Below are 26,710 nucleotides of genomic sequence, written 5' to 3'. Positions count from 1 at the left end.
CTCACAGTTCTCCAAGATGTTAAGAAGAAATACTTACATAAACTTTCTGAACCACTGCCATGTGTATATCTGGTATTTCTATTAGTATTCTCTATAGCACGGACTGCTTCACTGGCCACTAGAGACTGAAATCAATAGAATATGAAATTTCAGTTAATGTGCAGCTTTGGAGCGGGACAAGCAGAAGTTTCTTTAAAAAAATCATCATATATTAAATGAATCAAACTGTGTAGGTGAAGAAAAAGAAAGTATATTGCTGGTTGCTAGGGGGGTGGGGGTGAATGAATTGGGGGAGTGTTGGTTATATACATTTCCAGTTAAATTTCCAGCTAAACAATGTGTAAGTGTATCAAATCATCACATTGTACACCTTAAACTTACATGATGTTAAACATCAGTTATATCTGAATAAAGCTAGAGAAAACTGTTGATATGAAAAATCTGCGTAGTAAGAATAAATAAACTTTTATGGAAATCACAGTTGGGTGGCATTAAACATAGACTCTTCTAGTACATTGAAAATTTGATTTAACTTGAAGAAAAAATAATTCTCACATGCATTTTTTTAGGAGTTCGTTTCTTATATACAATGAGGTATAACTGTATTCCAAAGGCAAACCACCTGGGGTTACCCTACTCCTACACAAAATCATCACCAAACTTTAAATGCAACCTGTGTAAATATTACATATACCTAATGCTTACTTCGTTTCCTTCTCGCAAACTCCATTCTCTTCTTGGGTAAAATGCCTAATAACTACTAAAGACTCATCACATAAAAAGGATCATGTGCCCAGTGTGGACCAGGCTAATAAGTAAGTCTGTTGTTCCACTACATTTGTTTCTAGCTTATCCAGACCTTTCGCGAAGTTCAGGCTAGTATCCGCTGTCACTCTCTTGAATAACCCAGAGGAGTATCAGCGCATATTATGTTGTACCCCTCCTTTGTTCAAAAAAATGGTAATGGACCATCATTGTCTACAGAACAAAACACGAATTTATTCTGACATGCCAACAAGCGGACCACATCTACTTTCTGATGGCGTCACTCTCTACTCTCACACCCACAGGGTCCCCTGAACACACTTTCTGCGGGGACGCATCTCCTCCGCTTTGAATGTCCTATGTCCTCCCTTCCCGGTCTGTCTATGGAATTCCTGTCTTTCCATTTCTGGCTGAAAGTGTATCTGTTCTTTGATGGCAATCGCCCTTTATTATTATGTTTTCTTTATAGTATGTCGCCCTTTAAGAGATGAGAAATTCCTCAGGGACAGGGACTTTATCCCCAAGCGTTATCTAGCATTTCCTTCTGAATCAGTTAACGAGGCCACCCCCATGCTAGCCCCGTCAGAACTGAGGATGCACCATCTGGGCCAACTTATTCAGTAGTCACTGCACCTCGAATATAGCTACTTGTAACATTTGCTCATGGCTGAGCTCCCTAACCATATCATGTTCTCTTAAAGGGCAGGGTCCTACCGAATGCTTCTTTCATCAGTGTCCGCCAAACACAATATTTTACACCAAATAACTCAACAAAATATGTGTGGCAACACTAATGCAAAAACAAGGGAAAATCAGACTAGTTCTATTTCCAAATCATGATAAATATCCTTTCGTTTCTTCAAGGATGACACCAAGAAAGGAGCTTTCCTTAAAGGTTTTCCTTTGAGAAAAAGAAAGAATTGCAAGCATCAAGCACGTTTATGTTCTAAATGAGCTATTTTCAGGAAGTGCAAATAACATTATATTTGTCATCAGCCACTGCCAGCCCTTAATGTGGCTATAGTTTATTCTTGTAAGAGAACCAGGACATAAAACCAACACCAAAACCAACCAAATAAACAAACAAAAAAACCCCAAAACAAAAAACAAACAAAAAAATACCCCACAAATAATCTAATTAAATAATAGGCAGAGAACCTAAATGGATATTTTTCCAAAGAAGGCATACAAATGGTGAACAGATACATGAAAAGATGCTCAACATCACCATATATCAGGGAAATGCAAATCAAAACTACCATGAAATATCACCTTACACCTATCAGAATGGCTATTATAAAAAATACAAGAAATAAAAAGTGTTGGCATGGAGATGGACAAAAGGAACTCACGCGCACAGTTTGATAGGAATGTAAATTGGGGTGAACACTGTGGAAAACAGTGTGGAGGTTCCTCAAAAATTAAAAATAGAAATATCATATGATACAGTAATTCTACTACTGGGTATTTACTCAAAGAAAATGAAAACACTTGCTTGAAAAGATACATGACCCTATGTTTATTGCAGCATTATTTACAATGGCCAAGTTATGGAAGTAACCTAAGTATCCGCTGATAGATGAATGCATAAAGATGTGTGTGTGTGTGTGTGTGTGTGTGCAATGAAATATTACCCAGCTATAAAATGGAATGAGATCTTGCCATTTTCAACAACATGAATGGATCTAGAGGGAATTATGCTGAGTGAAATAAGTTAGAGAAAGACAAATACCATATGATTTTACTTACATGTGAAATCTAAAAAACAAAGCAAATCAACAAACAAAAATATGGAAACGGATTCATAATTACAGAGAAGAAACTGGTGGTTGCCAGAGGGGAGGGGGTTGGGAGAATGGATGAAATAGGTGAAGGAAATTAACAGGTACAAACTTCCAGTTATAAAATAAATAAGTCATGGGTTAAAAAATACTGCATAGGGAATATAGTCAATAATATTGTAATAATGTTATAGAGTGACAAATGGTAACTACACTTACCATTTGAGCATAATGCATAGAACTATGGAATTACTATGTTGTACAGTTGAAACTAATATAACATTGTATGTCAACTATACTTCAATAACAAAAACATACACATTTAAAAACATAAAAAGAGAAAGAGGAAAGAGAACCAGAATAAAATGAGAAAGAAACAGAACACGACATAAAGATCAGAACTTGGGCAAGAATCAGACTGTTGCCATAACCCTTCCATTGCCTGGAAGGCATCTGCGGTGAGAATTCGGCCAATCCCAGCTACAATCCATCGAGAACCCTTGCATTCTTTGCCATCAACCCAAACATAGGACATCTGGGACCAAAAAGGAGTGAGGGGTTAGCAGACAAAATGAGTCTTCTTTGAACTTCTGTATCATTCACTACATTCCAAAAAAAGGTGGCGTTGGGGGGGGGGGCGGTTCTCGCTTCAGTGTTGAAATTGGAGGTGCTTTTACTAGGACCAAACCCCTGGGGGTTAGAGAGGGCAGTGTGCACACAATTCCCAACATTGATATCAAATTAATGAGTGTGGTTCCAGGACTTGATCTATCTGTTGTTGAAAGCGAGGTACCACAAAGCAGACCCACAATTCCAGAGTCTCTTGTCCTTGCTGTTAGGGCTTTATATGTAGATCAGTTCCACGGGGAATGGTTCCCCCTGACCTTCAAGCTGTATGTCAGTTATTTTCTTAGATACCCATTTGCTGGACTGAAGTTCTTGTCCACAGAATAGGACCCATTCTTTACATTCCCTCAGTGAACCCTGACCCAGGGTGACTCTCAGCAGAACGAGATCAAAACAGAAAGCACCTTTCCATCTGTCCTCCAGAGGAGAAAATTTTTCCCACAGTTTTTGATTCTTGAACTTCGTATTATTTTATTTCTGAAATGCCAATGAAAAAAAAGATAATTGAGTAGCACTTACCAGCTCCTCATGGTCTTTGGTTTTGCTTCTATTATAGGAATATGGAAACACTATCTTCTGGGAGTATGAATGCATACTGATGTAAGCCTTAATGTGGTTGATGTTTTTTCTCAAGAAATTGGCCATTGCCTTCACTTCTGGCTCTGACTCAGGGTAAGGGCCACAGTAGGTTTCTGAGCAAGAGAAACTTGATGCACCTTCCTCTGAAGTGAAATGGATAGAGTGGGATTAGCAAACGCCATTGTCATTTGTGATTTCCCTGACAATGCACCCTCCTAATATCCATGGTGTAAAATTTTTAGAGAAGTGGATTAGACAGAGTTCTGTAAAGAACATATTTATGTTTCTATTGAAGCAGATGTTTCTACGCCCTCAGAGCAAACACCCCAACAATCGCTGCCTGGGGACAGCCATCTTGCACCCTTTGTGAAAGTGGCTAAGGACGTCTCAGAGACGTCAGCCCTGCCTCCAAACTTGTGGTTCTGTGAGATAGAGAAACCCCATTTTTTTAGAAACCCCATTTTCTTTAATCCAGCGTGAGCTTGGTTTTTCTGATATTTGTAGTTTAAAAATTACTAATCAATGTGGTCCATAAAAGGAGTCTCCTTTGGGAGCTCAGACTATACAAGTCTGCCTTTCGTACTACTTGCAACTTGCTAAGGAGGTTTGGCAAATAAAAGAAGATGGAATGTTCGGGGCTGGAGTAATGTTTATTCATCCTTTTGAGAAATTATAGTATACATCACTTTGGATGGTAGCCTGCCTCCTACCCCTTCACCTTTCTTCTTTAATTCACAGGGGTGGAGCCTCAGGGAGCCACCTCTGACCCCAACCATTATTCCTGCCTAGGAACAGTTGATTAATCTTGAACTAGGTCCCTAACTTGTGTTCTGTCACTCTGAATTCCTCCGCTGATAACCTAGTATCGAAGTGGAAGATCCTAGAGTCAGTCCAGCGGCACTCTAGAACAAAGAAAACACCAGCTGACCTGAACTCTAAGATTTACACACAGTATCTTATTCACTCCTCTTGGCAACCCTATGAATGAAATACTGCTGTTTCAGGAGATGCAAAGTGAACATTCTTGGCAGTAAGGACCTTTTACGATAAGAGGCTAAGTGGCATATTGTTAATCACCCAACCGCTTGATCCTAAGCTTGGTGCTGCCATTTAATAGCTATATGGCCTTAGGTGAAATGTTTGAAACCTGTCTAAACCTTGATTTTCCTATCTGCTAAATGGAAAAGTTATACATTTAACATGGATTTCGTGAGGATTCAGTACAATGTATATGAGGTGCTTTGCATGGTGCCTTGTAAATACTAAGATTCAATAATGATTGCTTTTCCTCCTCATGGTCTTTGTCTCGCGTCGTCGTCGTGGTCACCAGCATCACCATCATCATCATGTGGATTGGAATAAAACAAAAACCCATTGTGCTTTGCAGGGATGAATGGAGAGAGAAAGGACTCACAGAGCTCACTGCAGTCCCCCAGGCCCAGTTCCAGGCTGTTTCTGAAGCTCGTTGCCCTTGTCCTGGGGTTCCATGGTCTACTCCATTATCCTTACAGGTCCTGCCTGCCTCAAGTTTGCTCTGATTTCTGCCTTTTATTTGCAACAGAGACAACCTTAATGTTTGTGAAACATTCTTTTTGGCACAAGAAAATATGGGCTAAACATCCAAGGCCTTTCCAAGTATTTCATTTGTATTAATGGGTTTTTTGGTTGTTGTGTTTTGTTTTTTGAGAGAGAGAGAGAGAGAGAGAGAGAGAGAGAGAGAGAGAACTCTAAGCAGTCTCCACTCTCAGCATGGAGTCCAATACAGGAGTCAGTCCCACAACCCTGGGATCATGACCTGAGCTGAAATCAAGAGTCAGACACTCAACCGACCGAGCCACCCAGGTTCCCCCATTTGTATTCTTAACCAAGAATGTGATCAGACCAACCATTCTGATAGTTTCATATCCTTTGATTACTCCTGCCCTTTTCCCCGATATATAGTTTTAGAGAGTAGAGAGTCTACATTAGGAGTAGGGGGACATCAAAGAGACAAAGGAACAGGTGGTCCCCTAACATGAATCTTCAGACCAGAGCCGTTCTGTAGAAACATACGGCAAGTTACGTATTTAGGTTTTCAAGTAACTGTGTATTTCAAAAGCAACAACCTATTTTAATAATACAACTGATTTCACCCAATAGGTACCAAGTACAATCCTTTCAAACACAATCAATACAAAAATTGTTCATGGCATACTTTAGGCTCCTTTTTTCACACCAAGTCTTTGAAATTTGGTGTGTATTTTATACTCACTGCACATCTCAATTCAGACAAGCCACATTTCAAGTGTTCAAGGGCCACATGCGGCTAGTGACTACTGCAGTGGACAGAGCAGCCTCAGGCTCTCATTCTGTGACTGTCATTCTAGAGGTTTCAAGTATTTCGGTAGAAAGATTCATGGGGAGTCAGGACCCTGGAGTCCGGGACTGCTTTGCTCCTAAACAGACATGTCGATCTGGGCAAGCTATTGCATCTGGCTCAGCTGAAGGTGCTTCATCTGTAGCGCTTGGTCTCCCAGATCCCTTCGAGCTTAAGTATTATCTCATCTATGAACCCTGGAATAAAAAGGTATCTAGTACAGGAAAGTTCGTAGAACAGAGAGTAGAGCAGACATTACGGGGACTGCAGTGAGTAGGAAACAAGAAGACATTGCTGAATGGTCACAGAGCTTCTGTTTGGGCTGAAGAAAACTTTTAGAAATGGATACTGGTGATGGTTTCACCGACTGGATATACTTAATGCTTCAATGTGCTGAATGGTTAAAATGACAAATTTCAGGTTATATGTATTTTAGCGCCATAAAAGCGATTAAAAAAACACTATGGTCTCATGGGAAAGAAAGAAAGGATTTTCCACCGTACCATAGCTACCAAAACTTTGCAGTTTAACTTAACATCTTAGAAAATGAGGGGATCTATCTTAGGAAGTTTGAGACTAGAGGTCCTCATAAAATGCTATCTGTTATGGACTGAATTCTGTCTCCCCAAAATTCACGTATGCAAGCCGTAACCCACAATGTACTATGTTTGGAAAGAGGGCCTTTAAGAAGGTAATTAAAGTTGAAGGAAGTCATGAAGGTGGGGCCCTGATCTAATGTGGCTGGTGTCCTTTTAAGGAAAGAGAGAGACACCAGAGACGTGCACAAAGAGAAAATGTCAAGTGAGGACACAGTGAGAAGGTGGCCATCTGCAAGCCAAGGAGAGAGGCCTCAGGGCAAACCCACCCTGCTGACACCTTGATCTTGGACTTCCAGCCTTCAGATCTGCAAGAAATAAACTTACCTTGCTGGAGCCATCAGCCTGCGGTATTTTGTTAGCGGCAGCCTGATCGGTTTAAGACAACTCACCTCCATTCCCAACTCCAACACACACACACACACACACACACACACACACACACACACAATTTTAATTTAGAGGAAGGGGGAAGTGAACATGAAACAAATAAACAGGATTGATATGTCGTTTCTCATTAAAGAGTAAGGTGCTCTTTGAGATTCTTAAAAAAAAGTATCATAAAGGCGTGTTCTAGTTGTAGGGACAAGGAAGAGAGAAGATTTAGTTCTGTCTCACTGGCTTCCTTACATACTACTAAAGACATACTGAGGTGGTGGGGGCCACCTGGGTGGCTCAGTTGGTTAAGCTTCCGACTTCGGCTCAGGTCATGATCTCCGGGTTCGTGAGTTTGAGTGCCTCATTGGACCCTTTTTTTGCTTTTATTTGCTTGCTGTTTCTGTTTCTAACTCTTGTGATGGGTAATCATAAAGTGCCACGCCTCAGAGCGGCCTCTGGTACTTCTTGATGGCAGTAACAATATATTTGACGTCTTGGCTATTCAAATTTTTTATGGCTTCGCCATAAAAAAATATTAAGTGAAACAGAGCACCAAAAGAACTTCCAGATAAAAGAAGAAGTTCCAGAAGGCAACCTATAACAGAAGAGTGATTCTCAGACATAGAAGAATCGTGATAACTTTGGGATCAGTCAGCCTGGCTTCATAACCCAGGTCTGTCACTTCCTAGGTCTGTGATCTTGAGCAAGGGATTCAACCTCCTGAGTCTGGGATTCTCCATCCAAGATACACAGATAATGAAACCTAGGGGGAGACATATGTAAATGGCTCTGCACTTAGTAACTAACAGCTCTATTCAGATCTATTGTATATTCGCTGCTGCTTCTCTGACCCCATGCCCAATTATCACTGCTGTGGCAGAGTCTTTGGGCCCCAGTGGGTACTTTTATGGGACAATCTTAAGAACGGCTCTCACAGAGAAACCACTGAGTGGTTCCCTTAATCACAAAAGGAGTGAGTCTGAGGGGAGATTAACTGCTCCTTCCTCTGCTTGCTTACTACATCTGTAACTCTCTTACAACAACTAAGTCATTCCTATATTCATTTAATTAATTTCTGCGACTCCCGCATGTGCCAGGCACTGCACTGGGTGGTCCCTTCCCTCACTGAGTCTCTAGCCTAGAGAAGGAAGGAAATACGGAAATAAGGGGACTACCCTGCGGTGAGGTTTTCACATGCACTCTGAGAGAATGATGAAACGTTCAAAATCACACATTTTCTCTTCTGTTTTGAAAAGAAATATGTACAATCACGTACACAGCACTGTGTAGGGCAAAGGGGTGATTAGACTCAAGGTTATCATCAGGTTTAGTTCTGTAGCTGTTTCTTTTTTTTTTTTTTTAATTTTTTTTAACGTTTATTTATTTTTGAGACAGAGAGAGACAGAGCATGAACGGGGGAGGGTCAGAGAGAGAGGGAGACACAGAATCCTAAACAGGCTCCAGGCTCTGAGCTGTCAGCACAGAGCCCGACACGGGGCTCGAACTCACGGACCGCGAGATCGTGACCTGAGCCGAAGTCAGATGCTTAACCGACTGAGCCACCCAGGCGCCCCTGTAGCTGTTTCTTAAATGTAGTAACTATGAAATACAATGGGGGTGTGAACCAACACCTACCTCCCTGAGAACAGACAATGTTCTGTTTTGTCTTGTTTTGTTTTTTTGTTTTTTTGTGGGTTTTTTTTTTTTTTTTTGAGAGAAAGACAGAGATTGAAAGGGAGCAGGGGAGAGAGGTAGGGTGGGGGAGAGAGAGACAGAGACAGTCCCAAGCAGGCTCCACGTCTGACACAGGGCTCTATCCCACACCCTTGGGATCATGACCTGAGCTGAAATCAAGAGTCAGATGCTGAACTGACTGAGCCACCGAGGTGCCCCCAGATAATGTTCCTGAATGCCTAAATCAATATCCACTGAGTACTTTGACTCATTCAAATCAATAAATGATAGGCTCTCGCTATGCCAGACATAAGTTTATGGTATTCATAAAAATATTAAATAGTGAAAACAAAAGAAAATGTTTTTGAATGCTGTGGAAGTAAGCCCTTTCCTATGCAATTAAAATGGAGAGCTACTCACCCTACCCTGGTCTTTGATACTCTAATGATGAATGTTATTTTTTCTTTAAAGTAGGACTTTTAACAGTCGCTTCATTATTATTCTAGAAAAGTAGAATATTAGCATTTTGAAGCTAAAAGGGACCTTAAGGAACCGGCCTAAGTTCCTTTTTCTTTTAATGTTTATTTTTTTTATTTTGGGGAGAGAGCGAGAGTGCGAGTGAGTGAGCACAAGTCGGGGAGGGACAGAGAAAGGGAGACACAGAATCTGAAGCAGGCTCCAGGCTCTGAGCTGTCACCACAGAGCCCAGTGCGGGGCTTGAACTCGTGAACCGTGAGATCATGACCTGAGCCAAAGTCAACTGACTGACCTACCCAGATGCCCACCAAATTCCTTTTTTTAAAGACGAAATGGAAGGGCGGAGGGGTTAAGGTGAATCGTGCACATTTTCAGCACTGCATTTAACTAAAAAGCCTATTTGAATTATTTCCTGATTTAGATAGGCCTCCCCTGTAATTACTCTGAATTAATAGGCCTTTCTCTGTGAATATCCCCTTTCAGATGAATGAACATTGCTAGAAATAAAGCAAATGACCTACCACACCAGTGTTTGGAAGCAAAGTTCCTGTTCAGGTCTGTTCCGATGCAACGATTATTTTCATGAAAAGACCGGTTCTTTCTCCACATTCGATTCTAAACAAACAAAATACTGATAACCAGGATGGCCATGTTTGCAGTTCAAGCAAAGACACAACTTCTAAAGCCTAAGTGACCAGAGTTGTGTGTCTGTCCTGCAAACCCATCACTCTGCTCTGCCACTGTCCTCACAGCGTTCCTTTCGCACAGCCCTCTCTCTATCCAGGTCTCCACCATGTTCTCTCAAAGCTATTTCAGTGTGAACCAGATGAAATGGGGATATTTAATCAATTTTGACCCATACCAACAGAAATTTCATTTGGCTTTGCAAGGCTGCTTGCAAGGCTGGTTACTGGTTCTCTTTAAATCTTGTTTGCTTCCATTTTAATTTCTTCCGAGAAAAGGAAAATAACTTGGTGTTTCAACGAGAATGAAAATGATGACTCATGAGTCTCAATGCTCTCTTTATTTTTTTCATATTTATACTTAATTTTTATCTTTATATTTCTTTTTATTTAAAAAAAATTTTTTTAACGTTTATTTATTTTTGAGACAGAGAGAGACAGAGCATGAACAGGGGAGGGGCAGAGAGAGAGGGAGACACAGAATCTGAAACAGGCTCCAGGCTCTGAGCTGTCTGCACAGAGCCCGACGCGGGGCTCGAACTCATGGACCGTGAGATCGTGACCTGAGCCGAAGTCGGACGCTTAACTGACCGAGCCACCCAGGCGCCCCTATATTTCTTTTTAAAATAAAGTTTATTTATGTTGAGAGACTCTGTGTGTGTGTGTGTGTGTGTGTGTGTGTGTGTATGAGAGAGAGAGAGAGAGAGAGAGAGAGAGAGAGAGCGCGCGCAGGAGCAGAGAAAGAGGGAGAGAGAATCCCAAGCAGGCTCTGCACTGTCAGTGAAGAGCCCGATGTGCGGCTCAATCGCACAAACCGTAAGATCATGACCTGAGCCCACATCAAGAGTAGGATGCCCAACTGACTGAGCTACCCAGGCACCCCTCAATGCTCTCTTTAGATTGAATTAAACTCTCTCATTTAAAAGTGTCAGGAGGGGGAGATGTGAAGACACTTCTAGCCTGATGGTTCCTTTGATTGTACCGATTCGATCCCGGTGTGTGAACACAAAGCGAATTGCCCCATTGGGTTCTTGGGGACAAACTGAGAAATTTGATCATGTACACAGTTGCGCAGACTTTGTTTAAACCTGTAGTTGAGATGATGTGGCAAATTTACCCCGCTGTCATCAACCCAGCTTCCCGGTCCGCTTCCAGCGGGGGGCTTATGGTTTAGTAGCAAGAATTACCCTGGAGAAATTAGGTTCTCACACTGCAGGGACTAACTGGCAGTTTTAAGACACAAAGACAGTGGGAGGGTAGGAATAGCTAAGGATGGCCTAATTCTACTGTGATTCAAGTAAAGGAACAAGTCTATCATAACATCAGTCTATGACTGTGATCGTTTATTGGACACAAATTTGTTAGGTACTGTTCTAGGGATTTCTCATTTACTTAGCTCAGGATTTGCCCAGTCCTCCCTACAAGCTTTTATTCAGTGTTCCTTTCACTTGCGATAACTTTCTCAATCAATCTCCTTCACCATTTCCAGCCATTTCTTCTGCAAAAATTACCTCTTCCTCTTCCACGAAACAGTTTTTGTCCAATCCTGTATGTTTCCAATCGCTCTGATTATTTTCATTCCCCTTAGTGTTTACATGTGCGGCTCAGGAGGCTTTTCTGAGCTTATATATGCTCAAATATGCTTTGATGTGCTTCTCATTAAATTAGAAAGGACTGCACTTCCATTGCTTGAGTAATTTTCCTGAATCATGTTGATGGGCTAGAAATACCATTGATAATGGTTTCCAGTATAGATGAGATTGACTAGGAAACTCACGCATATTAGATGTTCACGATTGAATTAAAGGGTCCTAAGGTTTAAATTCACGTATCAGTTAGAATGTGATTCTGTCACAATGTAAGTGCAGTTAAAATGCTTCTCTCAATCTTGCAATTTATGATGTTATGAGTCAAAATGCTATTCAAATGATTCCTAGTAAGAATGGATGGATCTAGGCATTGTGCATTGTTGTAGCTAATGTCACAAAAGGAGATACAACCAGACATTATGCAGAACACAGAATCACTATGAAATAGTCCTGCCAAAAAAGTCAAATCTGAATCTGGTTTATCCCCTACTATCCAAATTTCAAATTTTAGAAAATGCAGAGGACAGAGGAATGTTAAATTGCAACACGCCCATGCAATTAGCAAATCCAGACAATGTGAAACCTTGTCTTCAATGAATAAATTGCAAAGAAAAATTTGAGAAAGAGAGAGAGAGAGACAGAGAGATGGAGAGAGAATCTATGGATTAAAATAGAATTAAAATATACCTAAACCAATCACAATATATTGGCCTTAACTGGATCCTGAATCAAAGAAAATTTTTCTAAAAAAGTTATGAAACAATTGCAAATTTAAATTTGATTGGACATTTTCTGATATTCAGTATTGTTAATTTTTAGGTACAATTGTACTGTGTTTTTTTTAAGACCTATTTTAGAGATGCATCCTGAAATATTTTTGCTGAAATCATATGGTATCTGAGTTTTGTTTCAAAATAATATGAATAAGGTAGAATTGGGTTGGGGATATAGACAAGAAAATATTGGCCATGAGCTGATTATTGACGAAGTTGTGTGGTAGGTACAGAGGAATTTACTATACAATTATTCCCACTCATATGTTTGAAGTTGTCCATAATAAGAATTTAAAGATATTTATATCTTAAATAAAACCATTGTACCAAGATCCAGGATTCTATGAATAATTCGATCGGTGCATCCTTTATCTCCAACTAGGGCATGTTTTGTTTTCTTTGCCTTTACCTACCTTTTTCCATGTGAAGTCATAACCATCCACATTAACTACCGGCATCACATAGAAATCCATTTGTGTCAGAAGACTGGTGTATAGGGTTTCTTTCCCATAGAAGTGAGTTACCTACAAATTAAACCAAGTATGTTTAATAACATCTCTCTTAAGTCCTTCTAAATTTAGTCTGTTTCCTTTATGCATTATATTTTTTTAAAACGTCATTTCGCATGTTTAGATTTGCATCTTTAACTTTCAGGAAGAATATTAATTCCTTGACAAGTCTGAACTCAGGGCACTAGACTGCCAAATGGTGGCGAATGCCTTGGATAGGGGACAAATGGTCCTCTTATTTATTGGAGGCAGAAAATAGCACCGTATATTTTCTAAAATTTTCTTCTTCAAGAAACATAGAATTCTACCTTAGATGTAATTCCATTCCTTTTTCAATAATCCATATATCAATCAGAGTTTAAACTAACTTTGTCTTATGCCCAGATATGACTACATAGTTTCTACTTTGTCCTTATAACTTGGGGAGTCAAAATGTTCATTTTAATTCTTTCAACAAATCTATGAAACACGCATTCAAACCCTCACTTACCCATTCTGTTTGGAGTCCTGCTTATTGGACAAAAAGCTCCAGAGCTAATATGGATCATCTGTCAGAACCTAATACTCCCCCTTTGACAATCACTAATCAACTTCCTATCTCTGTGGATTTACCCATTCTAGGTATTTCATATAAATGGAATCATCAAATGCATGGCCTTTGTGTCTGGCTTCTGTCACTTGGCATAATGCTTGCAAGATTTGTCCATTTTGTAGCATGAGTCAGTATTCCATTCCTCTTCACTGCTGAATGATGTCCCATTATAAGGATATTCCACATTATTTTATCTACTCAGAGGTTGATGGGCACACTTTTTGACTATTATGAATAATGATGCATGAACATCTGTAAACAAATGTGTCAGCTTCTCTTGGGTTTGTACGTACTAGTGGAATTGCTAGGTCACATGCTAATTCAATGCCTAACCTTTCAAGGAACTGCCCAACTGTAAAATAGTGGCTGCACTGTTTTACGATCCCAACAGCAATGAATGAGGGTTCTAATTTTTCCACAGCCTTACCAACACTTGTGATTATCCTTTTTGAACTTTAGCCATCCTGGTGGGTCGGAAGTGATATGTCCTTGTGGTTGTAATTTGCATTTCTCTAGTGACTGATGATGTTGAATACCTTCTCATATGCTTACTGGCCATTTGTATATGGCGAGTTATCTTTTCAGATATTTTGCCCAATTTTAAATTGGACTATATGTCATTTTATTGTTTATTTGTAAACATTCTTTATATATTTTGGATACAAGTCCCTTATCATATATGTGATTTGCAAAAATTTCCCTCGGTTATATGGGTTGTCTTTGCACTTTCTTGATGACATTCTTTGAAAAGCACAAAGGTTTTTGATTTTGGTACAGCCCTTTTTATCTCTTTTGTCCTTTGTTGTTTATGCTTTTGGTGTCATATCTAATGAATAATCGCCAAAAGGCACAAAGATTGACTACTTCTATGTTTTCTTCTAAGAATTTTGTAATTTTGCCTTTTAAATTTAGGTCTCTGACCCATTTTGAGTTAATATTTGCACTTGGTATGAGGTAGGGGTCCAAGTTCATTCTTTTGCATGTGGATAGCTACTCGTTCCAGCAAAGGATGCCTTTTTTGACCTTTCACAAAGGTGCCATCTGGACTAGTGGTAGGCTTGCTTGGGTGCATTTAAAGAAGATGAGGGTGCAGAATAAATGGGAATTGGTGATCTGAAGAGTAGCAGCAGGACGAAACCAGGACCTCGGGGGAGAGGTGTAGAAAAAGGAAAGACAGAGGGAAACTGGGCATTAAGGGGACTTCTCAATGCCTACCCATAAAAGGAGAAGTGAACCCTAACGGGAGGGTGAGCTGAATGGATCGGCTAGGTAAGGTTAGAGCACCCTCAGGACTTTGGATATTTTCCTGATTGGCTAAAGGGTGAGGCTGGGTTGTACCTGGTATTGGGCAAACCTGTGTTCTTTTCTAGGCATTGTGTGAATTAAGGGCAGAGTTCCATAGATACAGAGAAATCTAAGAAATATTCTCACTTAACCTTGTAAATGATGTTATACTCATTAAGATATTTTCAGACTTGACATCTACCCAGTTATTTATATGTCAAAAGCATACAATCTAGGCATATAGTCATATCACTGAAGTAATTTAACCTCTAGATTTCTATAAGCCTTGTAACATGACTTAATAGATCAACTGTGTTCAAAGACATGATGTTTTAAAATAACACTTCAACCGAGTGTAACGTATTTATTCATCTAATAATTTATTATCAATTTGTGATTTGTGTATCCTGGGGCTCTCCAGTGAGTTTTCATGGTATTTTATAAAGATATATACAGTCATGGTTTTATATTTAGCGAATGAATCACTCTTAATGAGGTAGGTGGCTGAAGACAAAACACACACAAAAGACAACAAATAAATATTTGTCAAAGGGATGGTTTACCAACAAGATAAGTAGCAAAGTTGAACTCACTGTCCTAGTATAAAAACAAGACAAGAAGAAAGAGGGTACCAGAGGACAGCACAAGAATGAGAGATTAGGGGTGGGAAATAAAGGCTTGACTGATGCCTATTAGCTTGACCTCTGGCAGATAATTACTCACTTCTTTTTTCCTGAGGTACACCAAAGTTTTGTCCTTATTATGGTCCCCAACAACAACAACACCTGCCAAAAAATTCACCAATAGCCACTTGACAGAATAAATTAGTCCAAAAAGGCATATAAGATGCTATGAATGGAAGATTTTCTTAATTTTTTTTTTATTTTAGAGAGAGAGAGCAAGAGCAGGGGGAGAGGGGCAGAGGGAGAGAGAGAGAATCCCAAGCAGGCTGCACGCTCAGCCTGGAGCCTGACGTGGGTCTCATTCCCATGACCCTGGGATCACAACCCAAGTGGAAATCAAGAGTTGGACACTTAACCGACTGAGCCACCCGGGAGCCCCTATGAATGGAAGATTTAAAAATAAACTGTTACTCCTGCTACCAGTAGAAATACAGCAAAGAGCTTAGGTCCCAGTTTTTCTGCAATGGCAACCAAGTATTTAGCACAATGGTAGGTACTCTCTGAACCCGAGAGCTGTATTTCAGCCTAAAGCTGAAGCATTAATTTAAATTTTAAATGGTATAAGAGATGTTGAGTGCTGATTCTGTGGACCAAACAATATACTGAGTTTTACTGTAACAACAACAAACACTGACTTTAGAGATTATCTTTGTCCTTAACAAGCTGATAAAACTGTTAGGTTGGAAAGGAAACAGCAAGAATTCAATGCTATAAGTACGATAATAATTTCAGGAGGTACAAGGTGGCTCAGAAGAAGGAGAGTTAATTTTTCAGGTGTTTGGTGTTACAATTCCTGAAGAGCAGATTGAGGGGACAAGACATTCAGGATACGGGTGAATGGGTGGTGGGCAGGTGTGAGGAATGACAGAAACAGAAGGATTGGAAATTAAGAAGTCAGATTGTTAAGTGGCTCCTCCTATCCTTCCTGGCCACTGTCCTCAGCCATATTTTGGATCTAAAGGTCAGGGAGAGAATTAGTTTTGAGATCCGAGGAAAGCCATGGGAGAAGTTTACTGACACAGAGTTGAGATTAGGTTTAGTGATGTCGAGTTCAAGTTTCTGAGATTATTCACTAGCTAGATCTCGCACATGGACTTTAAATTCACTCAGAAGGACAGTAAGAATCGGAGAGGAATAAAGAATTGTGAGCCAGGTTCCAGGGAGTTATCTGGAGGCCATTAGATGACAGTAAAAAGAAAACTCAAGAGTGGTTCCATCAGATCAGATCGCGAATTCAGGGGAAAAGGCAGTGACTGCAGATGATTTCCCCGCTGTCTGAAAGCAGAGGGTGACTCTGAAATCTTTCCATAAGCCAAAATGGGATAAAGTGAAGAGTATCCCCTACTTTCCCAGCACTTTTACATCAGCACCTGTTTTTGCTTACTGCAAGAAGGAGAGTTTTTGCTTTTATGAAAAAAGCCATCACCATCCTAATGCAGGTCTTTCATAAAAGTGAATGGCATAATGCGAACTTTAGGAAAGCAGGGGACACCTGTAGCAGGACAGGAGAATGTCGATCCACTCCTCTGGTCCCTTGGCACATGGAGATATGAAAGAAAGAGCAGGCTGTCTCCTTGATGGAGCTTCTATGAAGCAGTGCCCTTCACAAGTCACGTGTCAGCTAAGGTAAGGGGCAGCAGAAGGAAATCTGCGGAGGCCATAAGGTTGCAGGGTGCCCACTTTGTGTGCAGCTACGTGAGCATTCTCCTGGGCAGAGGTTCACAGGGAGGCTAGCACTGAGAAAAGCCAGCTGGCAGACAAAATGCTAAGCAAGGTGCGATGCCCCATACGTGTTCCTTGGGCTCCTATGACGGGCCAGGCGGGTGCTTGTCATGCCCGAGCTAGCCTTGGCCCTGCCTTTGCAGAAGTGGAAGGGATCTAAAATTGGTCTCTAGAGGATGAATGAGAGGCATAGAAAGAAATGACTGGCCTCAGGCTCCCCAAAGTGTAGAGTAATGGGTTTCTCCTAAGCTGAGACTGCACCACACTGAGTTAGAGAAAAGAGTAAGAGAGTACGATATATATATATATATATATATATATACACACGTGTGTGTGTGTGTGTGTGTGTGTGTGTGTTTGTGTGTTGGTCTCTGCCCCACACCCACTCTGGCTCCTGGCACAGACCTTGTAATGCCCTGAATGATAAGAGCAATGAAGGCATCTTTTGTTCTAGTATTTGGTCCTTGACCTCAGTTCCTGACACAGAGCTTTGAAATCCCTTGAAATTTCCTGGGTGATAGCAGCGTCTTTTGTTCTCACGAGGTGATCCTTGGAGGGCTCCCGGCAGGAGCCTTATCAACAGAAAGACCAAGCCATGATTAGGAACTTGGAGGTTCCAGCCCCAACCATATCCTCCAGGAAGGGGAGTGGGATTAGAAATTGAGTTAATGATCTCTCATGCCTACAAGGTGAAGCCTCTATAAAAACCCCAAAGATAAGGGGTTCAGGGAGCTTCGGGGCTGGTGAACACGTGGAAAGTGCTAGGAGAGGGGTTCATCTGGAGAGGGCCGGGAAGCTCCATGCCCCTTCCCACAGACCTTATCTTATGCATCTCTTCTACCTAGGTGTTCATCTGTATCTTTTATGACATCCTTCTATAATAAACTGGCAAACAAGAAGTAACCTGTTCCTCTGAGTTCCCTCAGCTACTCTAGCCAAATGAAGCAAACCTAGGGAGGAGGTGGTGGGAACCTTTGACTTAGAGCTGATCAGTCAGAAGCACGGATAACAGCCTGGACTTTCAACTGGCATCTGAAGGGTGAAGGGGGGCGGGGGGTGGCGGCTGAGCCCTCACCCTGTGGGATCTGACTCAGTCTCCAGGCAGACAGTGTCAGAAGTGAGTTACATTGTCGGACACCCAGCTGGTGTCACAGAATTGCTTGGGATGGAGAAAGTCCCCATGCATCTGGTGTCAGAAGTGTTGTGCATGTGGTAGTCGTACGAGAAGAAAGGAATGGTGTAGGTTTTCTTTATAGAGACTTAAAAGCTAAGACTTCCCTTTGTCTTTGAGTTCTTTACTTTTTAAGTATAAAAATCTGCCACCACAAAAATCTGAAAGCTAAGGATTTCATTTTTCCTTCTACGGTTGTTAGAATCATTACGAAGGGCAGATGATCTACATTAGTTTTAGGCAGGCAAGGATGCAGCTTCTTAAATGTCCATTAACAAGAGTTTATTGAACTGTGTTGCCTTGGGCTACAAAAATCAGCCTCATGTTTGTCGGGACAAAATACTTGACTGTAAGGTTTTGGAGCCGTATCTTATTTCCCATGGTATCTCCAGAGTCTGGAACCTCATAGGCAGTTTATAAATATTTGTGGAATAAATACTTTAATCTTACAAAGATTCAGCAATTGGGGGTGGGTGGAGGAGAGCATGTGTAATAGGAGACAAGAGATGTCAATCGGGGAGGGATGACAAGTAGGGACAGCTTCACTAATATGAATTAGCCTTTCTTTCTGGTCCTTTCCAGGTTCAGTGATGGAAGGAAAAGAAGCGTGCTTTCCTGCTTGCTTTGCACGTTTCTTCCTCCACTAACTGCTGCTTCATTCATTACCTAAAAGGAATAAACCACCCAAGTTGAGGAAGGATCACTAAATGGCTGAGCTGTGTTAACGATCTAGTCCATTGAGAACTATCTTCATTTGGTCAGGGCGGTACCAGTGGTGGCTGGGAACTTTCCAGAAGGCTCAGGGAGGCTGCAGCTCCCATCAGAGGGTAAGAGCAGATGGTGAGGCAAAGGAAGAGAGGTAGAGGTGTTGTATCTGACAAGACCCAGTGGAGGCAGAAATATTTTCACTTTTGATGTACGTCATGGGTTAAGACAGATCAATGGAAGTGACTATCTTTTGATTTTTTTTTTTAAACAAATCTATTTTGTGTGGCTGTATCCCTGTGAATACAGAGACAATCACCATTAGCAGAAGGACATATTTTAAGTTAGTTTTCCAGTGGTAACGGCTCTTTGTATAAATCAATATAGAGAACATTTATGCCCATTTTATGGGAGCTGAAGCATAATTTTTACTGTATTCATTTATTATACAGCTTTATAGCCATTATAATTTTTGGTTTTATGCCATACTCTTTGTCTTATATATGGTTTTTTTGCTGCCAAGGCCTCCTTCAGGGACAAAATCTCCCATTATAACATATGAGAAAATAGGATCTGCTCTGTAATGTTGTACTTCATGTTCAATTTCCAAGGGCAGAATACAGCAAAGATGTCTGGATTATTCAAATCAGAAGAGTAAGAAATTAATTGGGACTCAATTTAGGTAATTGCTTTAGTTCTTTCTTCTACTTAGTAAACATACTACAATTGCAAAATAATTCTTAATTATTTTCCAGTGTTTAGCCCTAGCCAGAAATACAGGAAGAAAAAGGTAGACAATCTTTAGGGTGATTTAAATGCTTGAAGTTACAGTTACCAAACTTAAAAATATGCACAAAAGTCACCTGGGTAGCTTGTGGAATTTGTAGATTACCAAACCTCACCACCAGAGAGTTGAAGGCAAGAATCCTAGGATGTGACCTGGGAAAATGCATTTCATAAACAGCCCAGCGGATTCTGACACAGGTCGTCTTGGGCCACGAATTGAGAAACCCTAGTGTAAGAGAATGTGAATACTTACATAGCCTATGAACCACAAGCAGAAAGCAGGAGAGATCCATTCTCTGGCATGGATTCCACAGTCAATCCATATGGCATTTTTGGCTGTTTGTTCTTTTCTAGAAACCTGCCCAAGGAAAACCAACAACAATAACAAGAAACTTCAGGAAAATAATTTCCATCTATGTAGTGCTCGCGTTTAATTCTTTCAACAAATCTATGAAACACCCATTGTTCTCTGCATTCCTTTGAGGATTTTCAAGGGACATTAAAAGCTGGTGTAACTAAAAGAGACTAGTTAAGTTCACGTAGCTGGTGAGAGGCAGGACTGAGGTTTTCAGTCAGGACTTCTGATCTCAAGTCCTCTTTGTTCCTCCACAATTACTTGTCATTCCACAGGGTAGAAAGGGTGGAAGGCAGAAGGGTAGAAATAAAGACCAGAACACTAGTATTTCAGGCTGTACCTTGACACTTCCGTGGGGTAAAGGGGTGTGTACAAGGTGGGCAGCTTTCTGTGGGAGACTAGTACAAAGAAAGATGGGGAAAGGGAAGCCAGTGATGGGGTACCTGGGTGGCTCAGTCAGTTAAGCCTCTGACTTTGACTTCAGCCGAGGTCATGATCTCAGGGTTCATGAGTTTGCGCCCTGCATCGGTCTCTGTGAAGACAGCTCAGAGCCTGGAGCCTGCTTCGGATTCCGATTCTATGTCTCCCCCTCTGTCTGCCCCTCCCCCACTCATGCTATGTCTCTCTCTGTCTCTCAAAAGTAAATACATGTTAAAAAAATTCTTTTTTAAAGATAAAGGGAAGCCAGTGATGCCAAAGACAAACTTGGACTCCCTGACCGCTTTCCCCAGGGTGCATACTTTTTACATATAGACTATTCCCCTATTTCACACAAAAAGAAGCATACATCTAAGTTCACACAAAATTATTACCACCAGGTCGAGGGACAGAGACCTTGCTCTGATTCATGGTATAGGGAGCTCGTGCAAGCTGCCAATTCTGGAATCAGAACTCCCAATTTGCCCTCAGTGATAGACTTTGGTGTCTTCAGAAGTATTCCAAAAACAGCTCCAAACAAAATGAATCATGGTTCATTTGCTTTTAAAAATTAGTCCCCACGCAATTTTAGGGTATGGAAGGGAGAAGAGTGTCATTAAGATTAAGCAAATATGCGGAGTTGAAATTTCAAAACAAGAAAAGGAGAGAGTTACATTTTTATTGCCAGGGGGGTCTGGGTGGCTCAGTGAGTTAAGCATCGAACTTCAGCTCAGGTCGTGATCTCATGGTTCATGGGTTCGAGCACCGCATAGGGCTCTGTGCTGACAGCTCAGAGCCTGGAGCCTGCTTTGGATTCTGTGTCTCCCTATCTCTCTGTCCCTTCCCCATTGGCTTGCTGTCTCTCTGCCAAAAATAAATAAACATTAAAAAAATTAAAAAAAAATTTTATTGCCATCTATAGCCCTCAAAGAGGCTTTGTTCTTAACTAACCTGGAGCTAGTGATAATCCAGTAAGAAAGCAAGGGAGAAAGTCCAATGGCATTGACTGCAAAGACAGAAATAGTACAAAGAGAACTTTCTAGCAAATTTAACCTACTCAATTTAAAGGGAAACCTTGGGTTGTCTGGACTAGTTGCCTGACTCAACTCTCTGTCTAACTGTGCCAAGCAAACTCTCTTGGTACCAGTCCCGATGCTGGAAAGATGAAGGAACCCCAAAGACTTCCAGTGTGTGCACACCCTTGGTCAAGTAAGACTGGGACTGAGGCATGCGGGAAGCATGGTCTTCCAACATATAAATCTAGGACCCAGAAACACAAGTCCTAAAGAGTACACACAACATGTCTGAAAGCAAATGTCATGGGTGTGTATACCACAATTACATGGATCCAATCGGATCGACCAACTCAGCTGCCAGGAGGACCCAACATTTCATATGTCTGCCTTGAGTCTCTACTGTAGGTACTTGCCAAAACAGATGAAAACCCAGAAACCCCAACTCAAAGTCTTAACTTGAGATGACAAAGACGCCCACCTATCACAATTTAGATAGGTAATGGTGGGAAACTCTATGTAAATTAAATGCTATTAAATCCAATGTAATTTTCTAATGCTTAATTTTTTTGTCTAGACCTTCTTTTTAATTATTTTTTGAGGAAGGGTTAGGGGGAACAGCTAAAACAAACAAACAAAAAAGAAATGCAGAATTAGAAATTAACAGGCAGGAATTAGTATGATTTCATGGCTCCCAAAAATTCTTTCTGTGGCCATAGTCGCTGACCTTTTACTAAGACCAATTTATTCAACTAAAAATAAATAACCAAATGGACAGCGATTGGAGCAGAAGTTATCACATTAGTCCTACTGCCCAGGCCCCCGACATAGCCCTGGTTCCTATCCTTCCCTTGGTGTGGTTGTTAAGCTGTTTCTTTGGTTCCAAAAACTACATCCGGGTCAATTCAATGTTTGTCTAACAACAGATTCCTCTGTATTTGTTTCCTCCTAAGTAAGGCAGTCAGAGGTGCTGGTGGTAGTGGTGGTAAGTAAATAACAGACTTGAGAAAAAATAATCCAGATGACTCCCTTATTTTATGAAGGTAGCCACTGAAGCTCAGGAAAGGTGGGGGCCAGAAGGGCAGGGAAGATGGATGATGGGCACCGAGGAGGGCACTTGTTGGGATGAGCACTGGGTATTGTATGTAAGCGATGAATCACAGGAATCTACTCCCGAAGCCAAGAGCACACTGTATACACTGCATGCTTGCTAACTTGATAATAAATTATATTTAAAAAAAGGAGAAAAAAATAAATGGCTTATCTATGTCACATAAACAGAGAGAGTGGATTCTGAAAATAGGCTTTTCACTCTCCCGTCCATCCTGCATTAGTAAAGGAAAAAATGTAAGGGTAATAACTAATCCCCAAATAGCTGGATATTAAAACCGAGGAAGACCCATAATACAAATATTTCCATAGCTCAAAGACAAATATGCAAGTTATAACAAGCACCATTGGAGAAGTAACACATTCTCCAAAGTGGATAGATCAGCGACTGCCCCCACAGCATACCTTTAAAACATAAAGTGGGTACTTCTCGTATGAGGATCCAATGTGGATTTTTTCAACCATATCAGGATAGTTTTCAGTTATAACTTCAATCCAAGAATAGATCTATCAAAGCAGAAACCAGCAGTCAGTCGCAGAACAAGTTCAAAGCATTTTCCTGGCCCAAGGAAGGAGACAATTTCATCAAGGTAAGGCGATCCCTTTAAAACCTTTGCATAAGGAAAAAATAAGGAACAAAAACAGTTGGGGCAGGGTGTTTCTTCTGCTGTTTTGGAAAATAGATAAAATTAAAGTTTTGAAAGATATCAAGGGTTAGAGAAAGAGTAGAAAAGGACTGAAAAACTTAGCACAAAGTAGGAAAAGTTAATCTTAAAATTTTTTTTTTAATATTTATTTATTTTTGAGAGAGAGACAGAGACAGAGACAGAGGGTGAGTGGGGGAGGGGCAGAGAGAGGGAGACACAGAATCATAAGCAGCTCCAGGCTCTGAGCTGACAGCACATGATGTGATTCGGGGCTGGAACTCACAAACTATGAGATTATGACCTGATCTGGAGTCAGACACTTAACCAACTGAGCCACCCAGGCGCCCTGAAAAAGTTAATCTTTAAAGTGTATCTCCTGAAAGTGATTTTTAAAGGCTCATTACATTGAATCCCTGCCTCCATGTGTGAAATCTTTCCCATTCATTCATGAGTTCACATTTATACAGAAACTTTTTATTTTTTTTAATATTCATTTTTATTTTTTTTTAATTTTTATTTATTTTTGAGAGAGAGAGAGAGAGTGAGCGGGGGAGGAACAGAGAGAGAGGGAGACAGAGAATCTGAAGAAAGCTCCAGGCTGAGTTGTCAGTACAGAGCCTGACATGGGGCTTGAACTCACAAACCGTGAGATCATGACCTGAGCCAAAGTCAGACACCTAACCGAATGAGCCACCCAGGTGCCCCTAAGAACAGTAACCTAAAGAGGCCCTGGGCACTGTCTTTGTACAGGATAAATCGCCGTTGTTCCCCACTAGAGATCTGTGCCCTCACAACAAGATGTGTAAAATGATAGGAGGCAGGGGTGAGGACAATCTGCAGGAAAAATAGTCTCTCGTTTGATTCAGGACATTTCTCCTGGCTGCAAGTCTAGTGGTGTTTGTGATTCTGTCCAGATTACAGTGGAAGGAAGAGACAAAAACTCCCGGACCTGACTTTAGGCTAGCGTCCACTTCAAATCAGGGTTTGAATGACGGAACTCGGTCATGTTTGCAGACCAACTTCTCAGGGGCCATGCTTGTATTTGTATACCTTCTGCAATGGGAGCGACCAACCCTTGGCCTTATTTCTGGGACCTTATCTAGAGGTAATTTCAAGTTGACGGGACCTGGAGCACCGTGGATCCTCTCGAAGTAACATAACTAGGGTAAGTGGTTGTCCTGTGCTGGGGATTAAGATGCTCTCCGAAGGCCCACCTGTCACCAAATACCAATGCTGTCCGTGCCTGCAGTGTTGGGCATCTAACTGTCAGAGATTTCCTCGCTGGGCCTTTGTTTTGTTTACCATGCTACTCTTCTAAGGCATGAGTGCACCTGAGACAACTACTACACGAAACTATTTTGTGTTTCAGTATTAATGGTTCGGTACATTTCCTCCAACCAGAGAGGCTGTGTTGTGTGAAGGCAGCTTTACAGGAAACTGTTCATCTCACAATCTAATCTGAGCTAGTGAAGGTAACACCCTTTGAATAACTCTCTTCTTTTGCCATTTGTCTTAAGAAGTTATTTTTTGGCCGGGGCGCCTGGGTGGCTCCGTCGGTTAAGCGTCTGACTTCGGATCGGGTCATGATCTCGCAGGTTCGTGGGTTCGAGTCCTGCGACGGGCTCTGTGCTGACAGCTCTGAGCCTGGAGCCTACTTTGGATTCTCTGTCTCCCTCTCTCTCTGCCCCTCTGCTGCTCTCTCTCTCTCTCTCTGAAAAATAAACATTAAAAAAAAGAGAGAGAGAGAAGCATTTTTTGGCCCTTTGTTTTTCTCCCTACGGTGGATCCTAGTAGGAATCAATGACAAAAGAACTCTCCTGCCCACCAGGTGACCTCGCGGTGAGGGCTGAAGGAGAGATCAATGCCGAGGGCGAGGGCGAAGGAAGGACTTGGTGGAATTTCCTGAGGGCCAGATGGCCATGGATCCTATGAACCCTAAGGATTGAGGGGGGGAGGGAGGAGAGGTCTGCAATGTTTCCTGGATTGTCACTGTTATGAACTGAATTGTGTTCTCCTCCGAATTCATACACTGAAACCGTAACCCCCAGCGCCTTAGAAAGTGACTACATTTGGAGATAGGGCCGTTAAAGAGGTAATTAAGTTAAAATAAGGCTGCTGGTGTCGGCCCTCACCCACCCTGCCCGGTGTCCTCATAAGAAGTGGAGATCAGGACATAAACATACAGAGGGAAACCAGGGATGTGCACACAGAGAGAAGGGCATGTGAGGACACACTGCGAAGGCAACCGTCTACAAGTCAAGGAGAGACACCTCAGGAGAAACCACCCCTGCTGTCACCTTGATGGTGCACTTCCAGCCCCCAGAACTGGGAGAGAATACATTTCTGTGGTCCAAGTTACCCAGTCTGGGGCACTTTGTTATGGCAGACTAATAGTCATGTCCTTCCCCCCCACCCCTGCCCCATGTCCTTCCCACTCACTCCTGGAGACAAGGTAAGAAAAAGTCACCTTTTTGAACAAAATCATGAAAAAATATTCTTAAAATATTTAAAAGTACTTTTTTCAGGCATTCCCCTCTTCCCATCGAATTCAGCACAGCAGTGATTTTGTAAATCACACCCACCAAGCGTCTCGATCTCCGGCATCAGATTGGGGACACTGGAGGGGAGACGTCTCAGGGGAATAGAGACAAGGGAGGAGAGACAAAGGAGGGGATGCAATTTTAAGATCCCCATCAATCAGTCAGGCACATGGATTCTAGAAGCCGACCGAGTTCCGGTTTAACTAACTGGAAAGGAACAGATGCTTTTGAAGATTAAATAGCAAATTGATTCGTATTTCTTAAGTCTTAGATGTCTTAAAAACATGGATATGGTCCTTAACAGTTTCTGGGCACCTAGCCAAAAATGATAAAAATACTTAACATTAGGCAATACAGCAGCATACTCCGATGAAGGAATAAAAGGTATCAAGGGATTTTTATTACTTGGAGCATACTATATAAAAAAGAAAGTCCTCTAAGGAGTTTACCCTTTCAATTAACAATATGAGGAAACGGTTCTGAGAGTGTTACATGAAAGGTTACAGCCGAACAGCAGCATTTTTCTCAGGTTCCCTGTAGCAAATGGGAACCTATAAGTACTGATAGGGAAAAAAATCAACTTCTTAAAGATTAAAATACAGCGGCGCCTGGGTGGCTCAGTCGGTTAAGCGTACGACTTCAGCTCAGGTCACGATCTCACAGTCCGTGAGTTCGAGCCCTTCGTCGGGCTCTGTGCTGACAGCTCAGAGCCTGGAGCCTATTTCGGATTCTGTGTCTCCCTCTCTCTCTGACCCTCCCCTGTTCATGCTCTGTCTCTCTTTGTCTCAAAAATAAATAAATGTTAAAAAAAATACAAGTGGTATTATCATCAGTAACATTATTCATTTAAATAGATTCCGCCTAAGGGGAATAAAACGTACGTATTTACCATGTACTA

General features: G+C 41.4%; 1 protein-coding gene across 1 annotated transcript in view; it reads right to left on the bottom strand.

The window, feature by feature from the left end:
* CPB2 (carboxypeptidase B2) overlaps positions 1–26,710 on the bottom strand; it is a 49,796-nt gene that overhangs the window by 4,975 nt on the left and 18,111 nt on the right. Inside the window, exons 5-10 of the mRNA XM_015538983.2 lie at positions 23,031–23,132; positions 19,984–20,088; positions 12,692–12,802; positions 9,755–9,848; positions 3,693–3,895; positions 38–125 (exon numbers count right to left, since the gene is read on the bottom strand). Coding sequence (XP_015394469.1) covers positions 38–125; positions 3,693–3,895; positions 9,755–9,848; positions 12,692–12,802; positions 19,984–20,088; positions 23,031–23,132 — 703 coding nt within the window. The remainder of the gene's footprint in view (positions 1–37; positions 126–3,692; positions 3,896–9,754; positions 9,849–12,691; positions 12,803–19,983; positions 20,089–23,030; positions 23,133–26,710) is intronic.

The sequence above is a fragment of the Panthera tigris genome, chromosome A1, assembly GCF_018350195.1.
Source record: "Panthera tigris isolate Pti1 chromosome A1, P.tigris_Pti1_mat1.1, whole genome shotgun sequence".
Lineage (NCBI taxonomy): Eukaryota > Metazoa > Chordata > Mammalia > Carnivora > Felidae > Panthera > Panthera tigris.
Note: the sequence above shows the minus strand (reverse complement) of the source record. Positions and strands in the feature narration are given on the sequence as shown.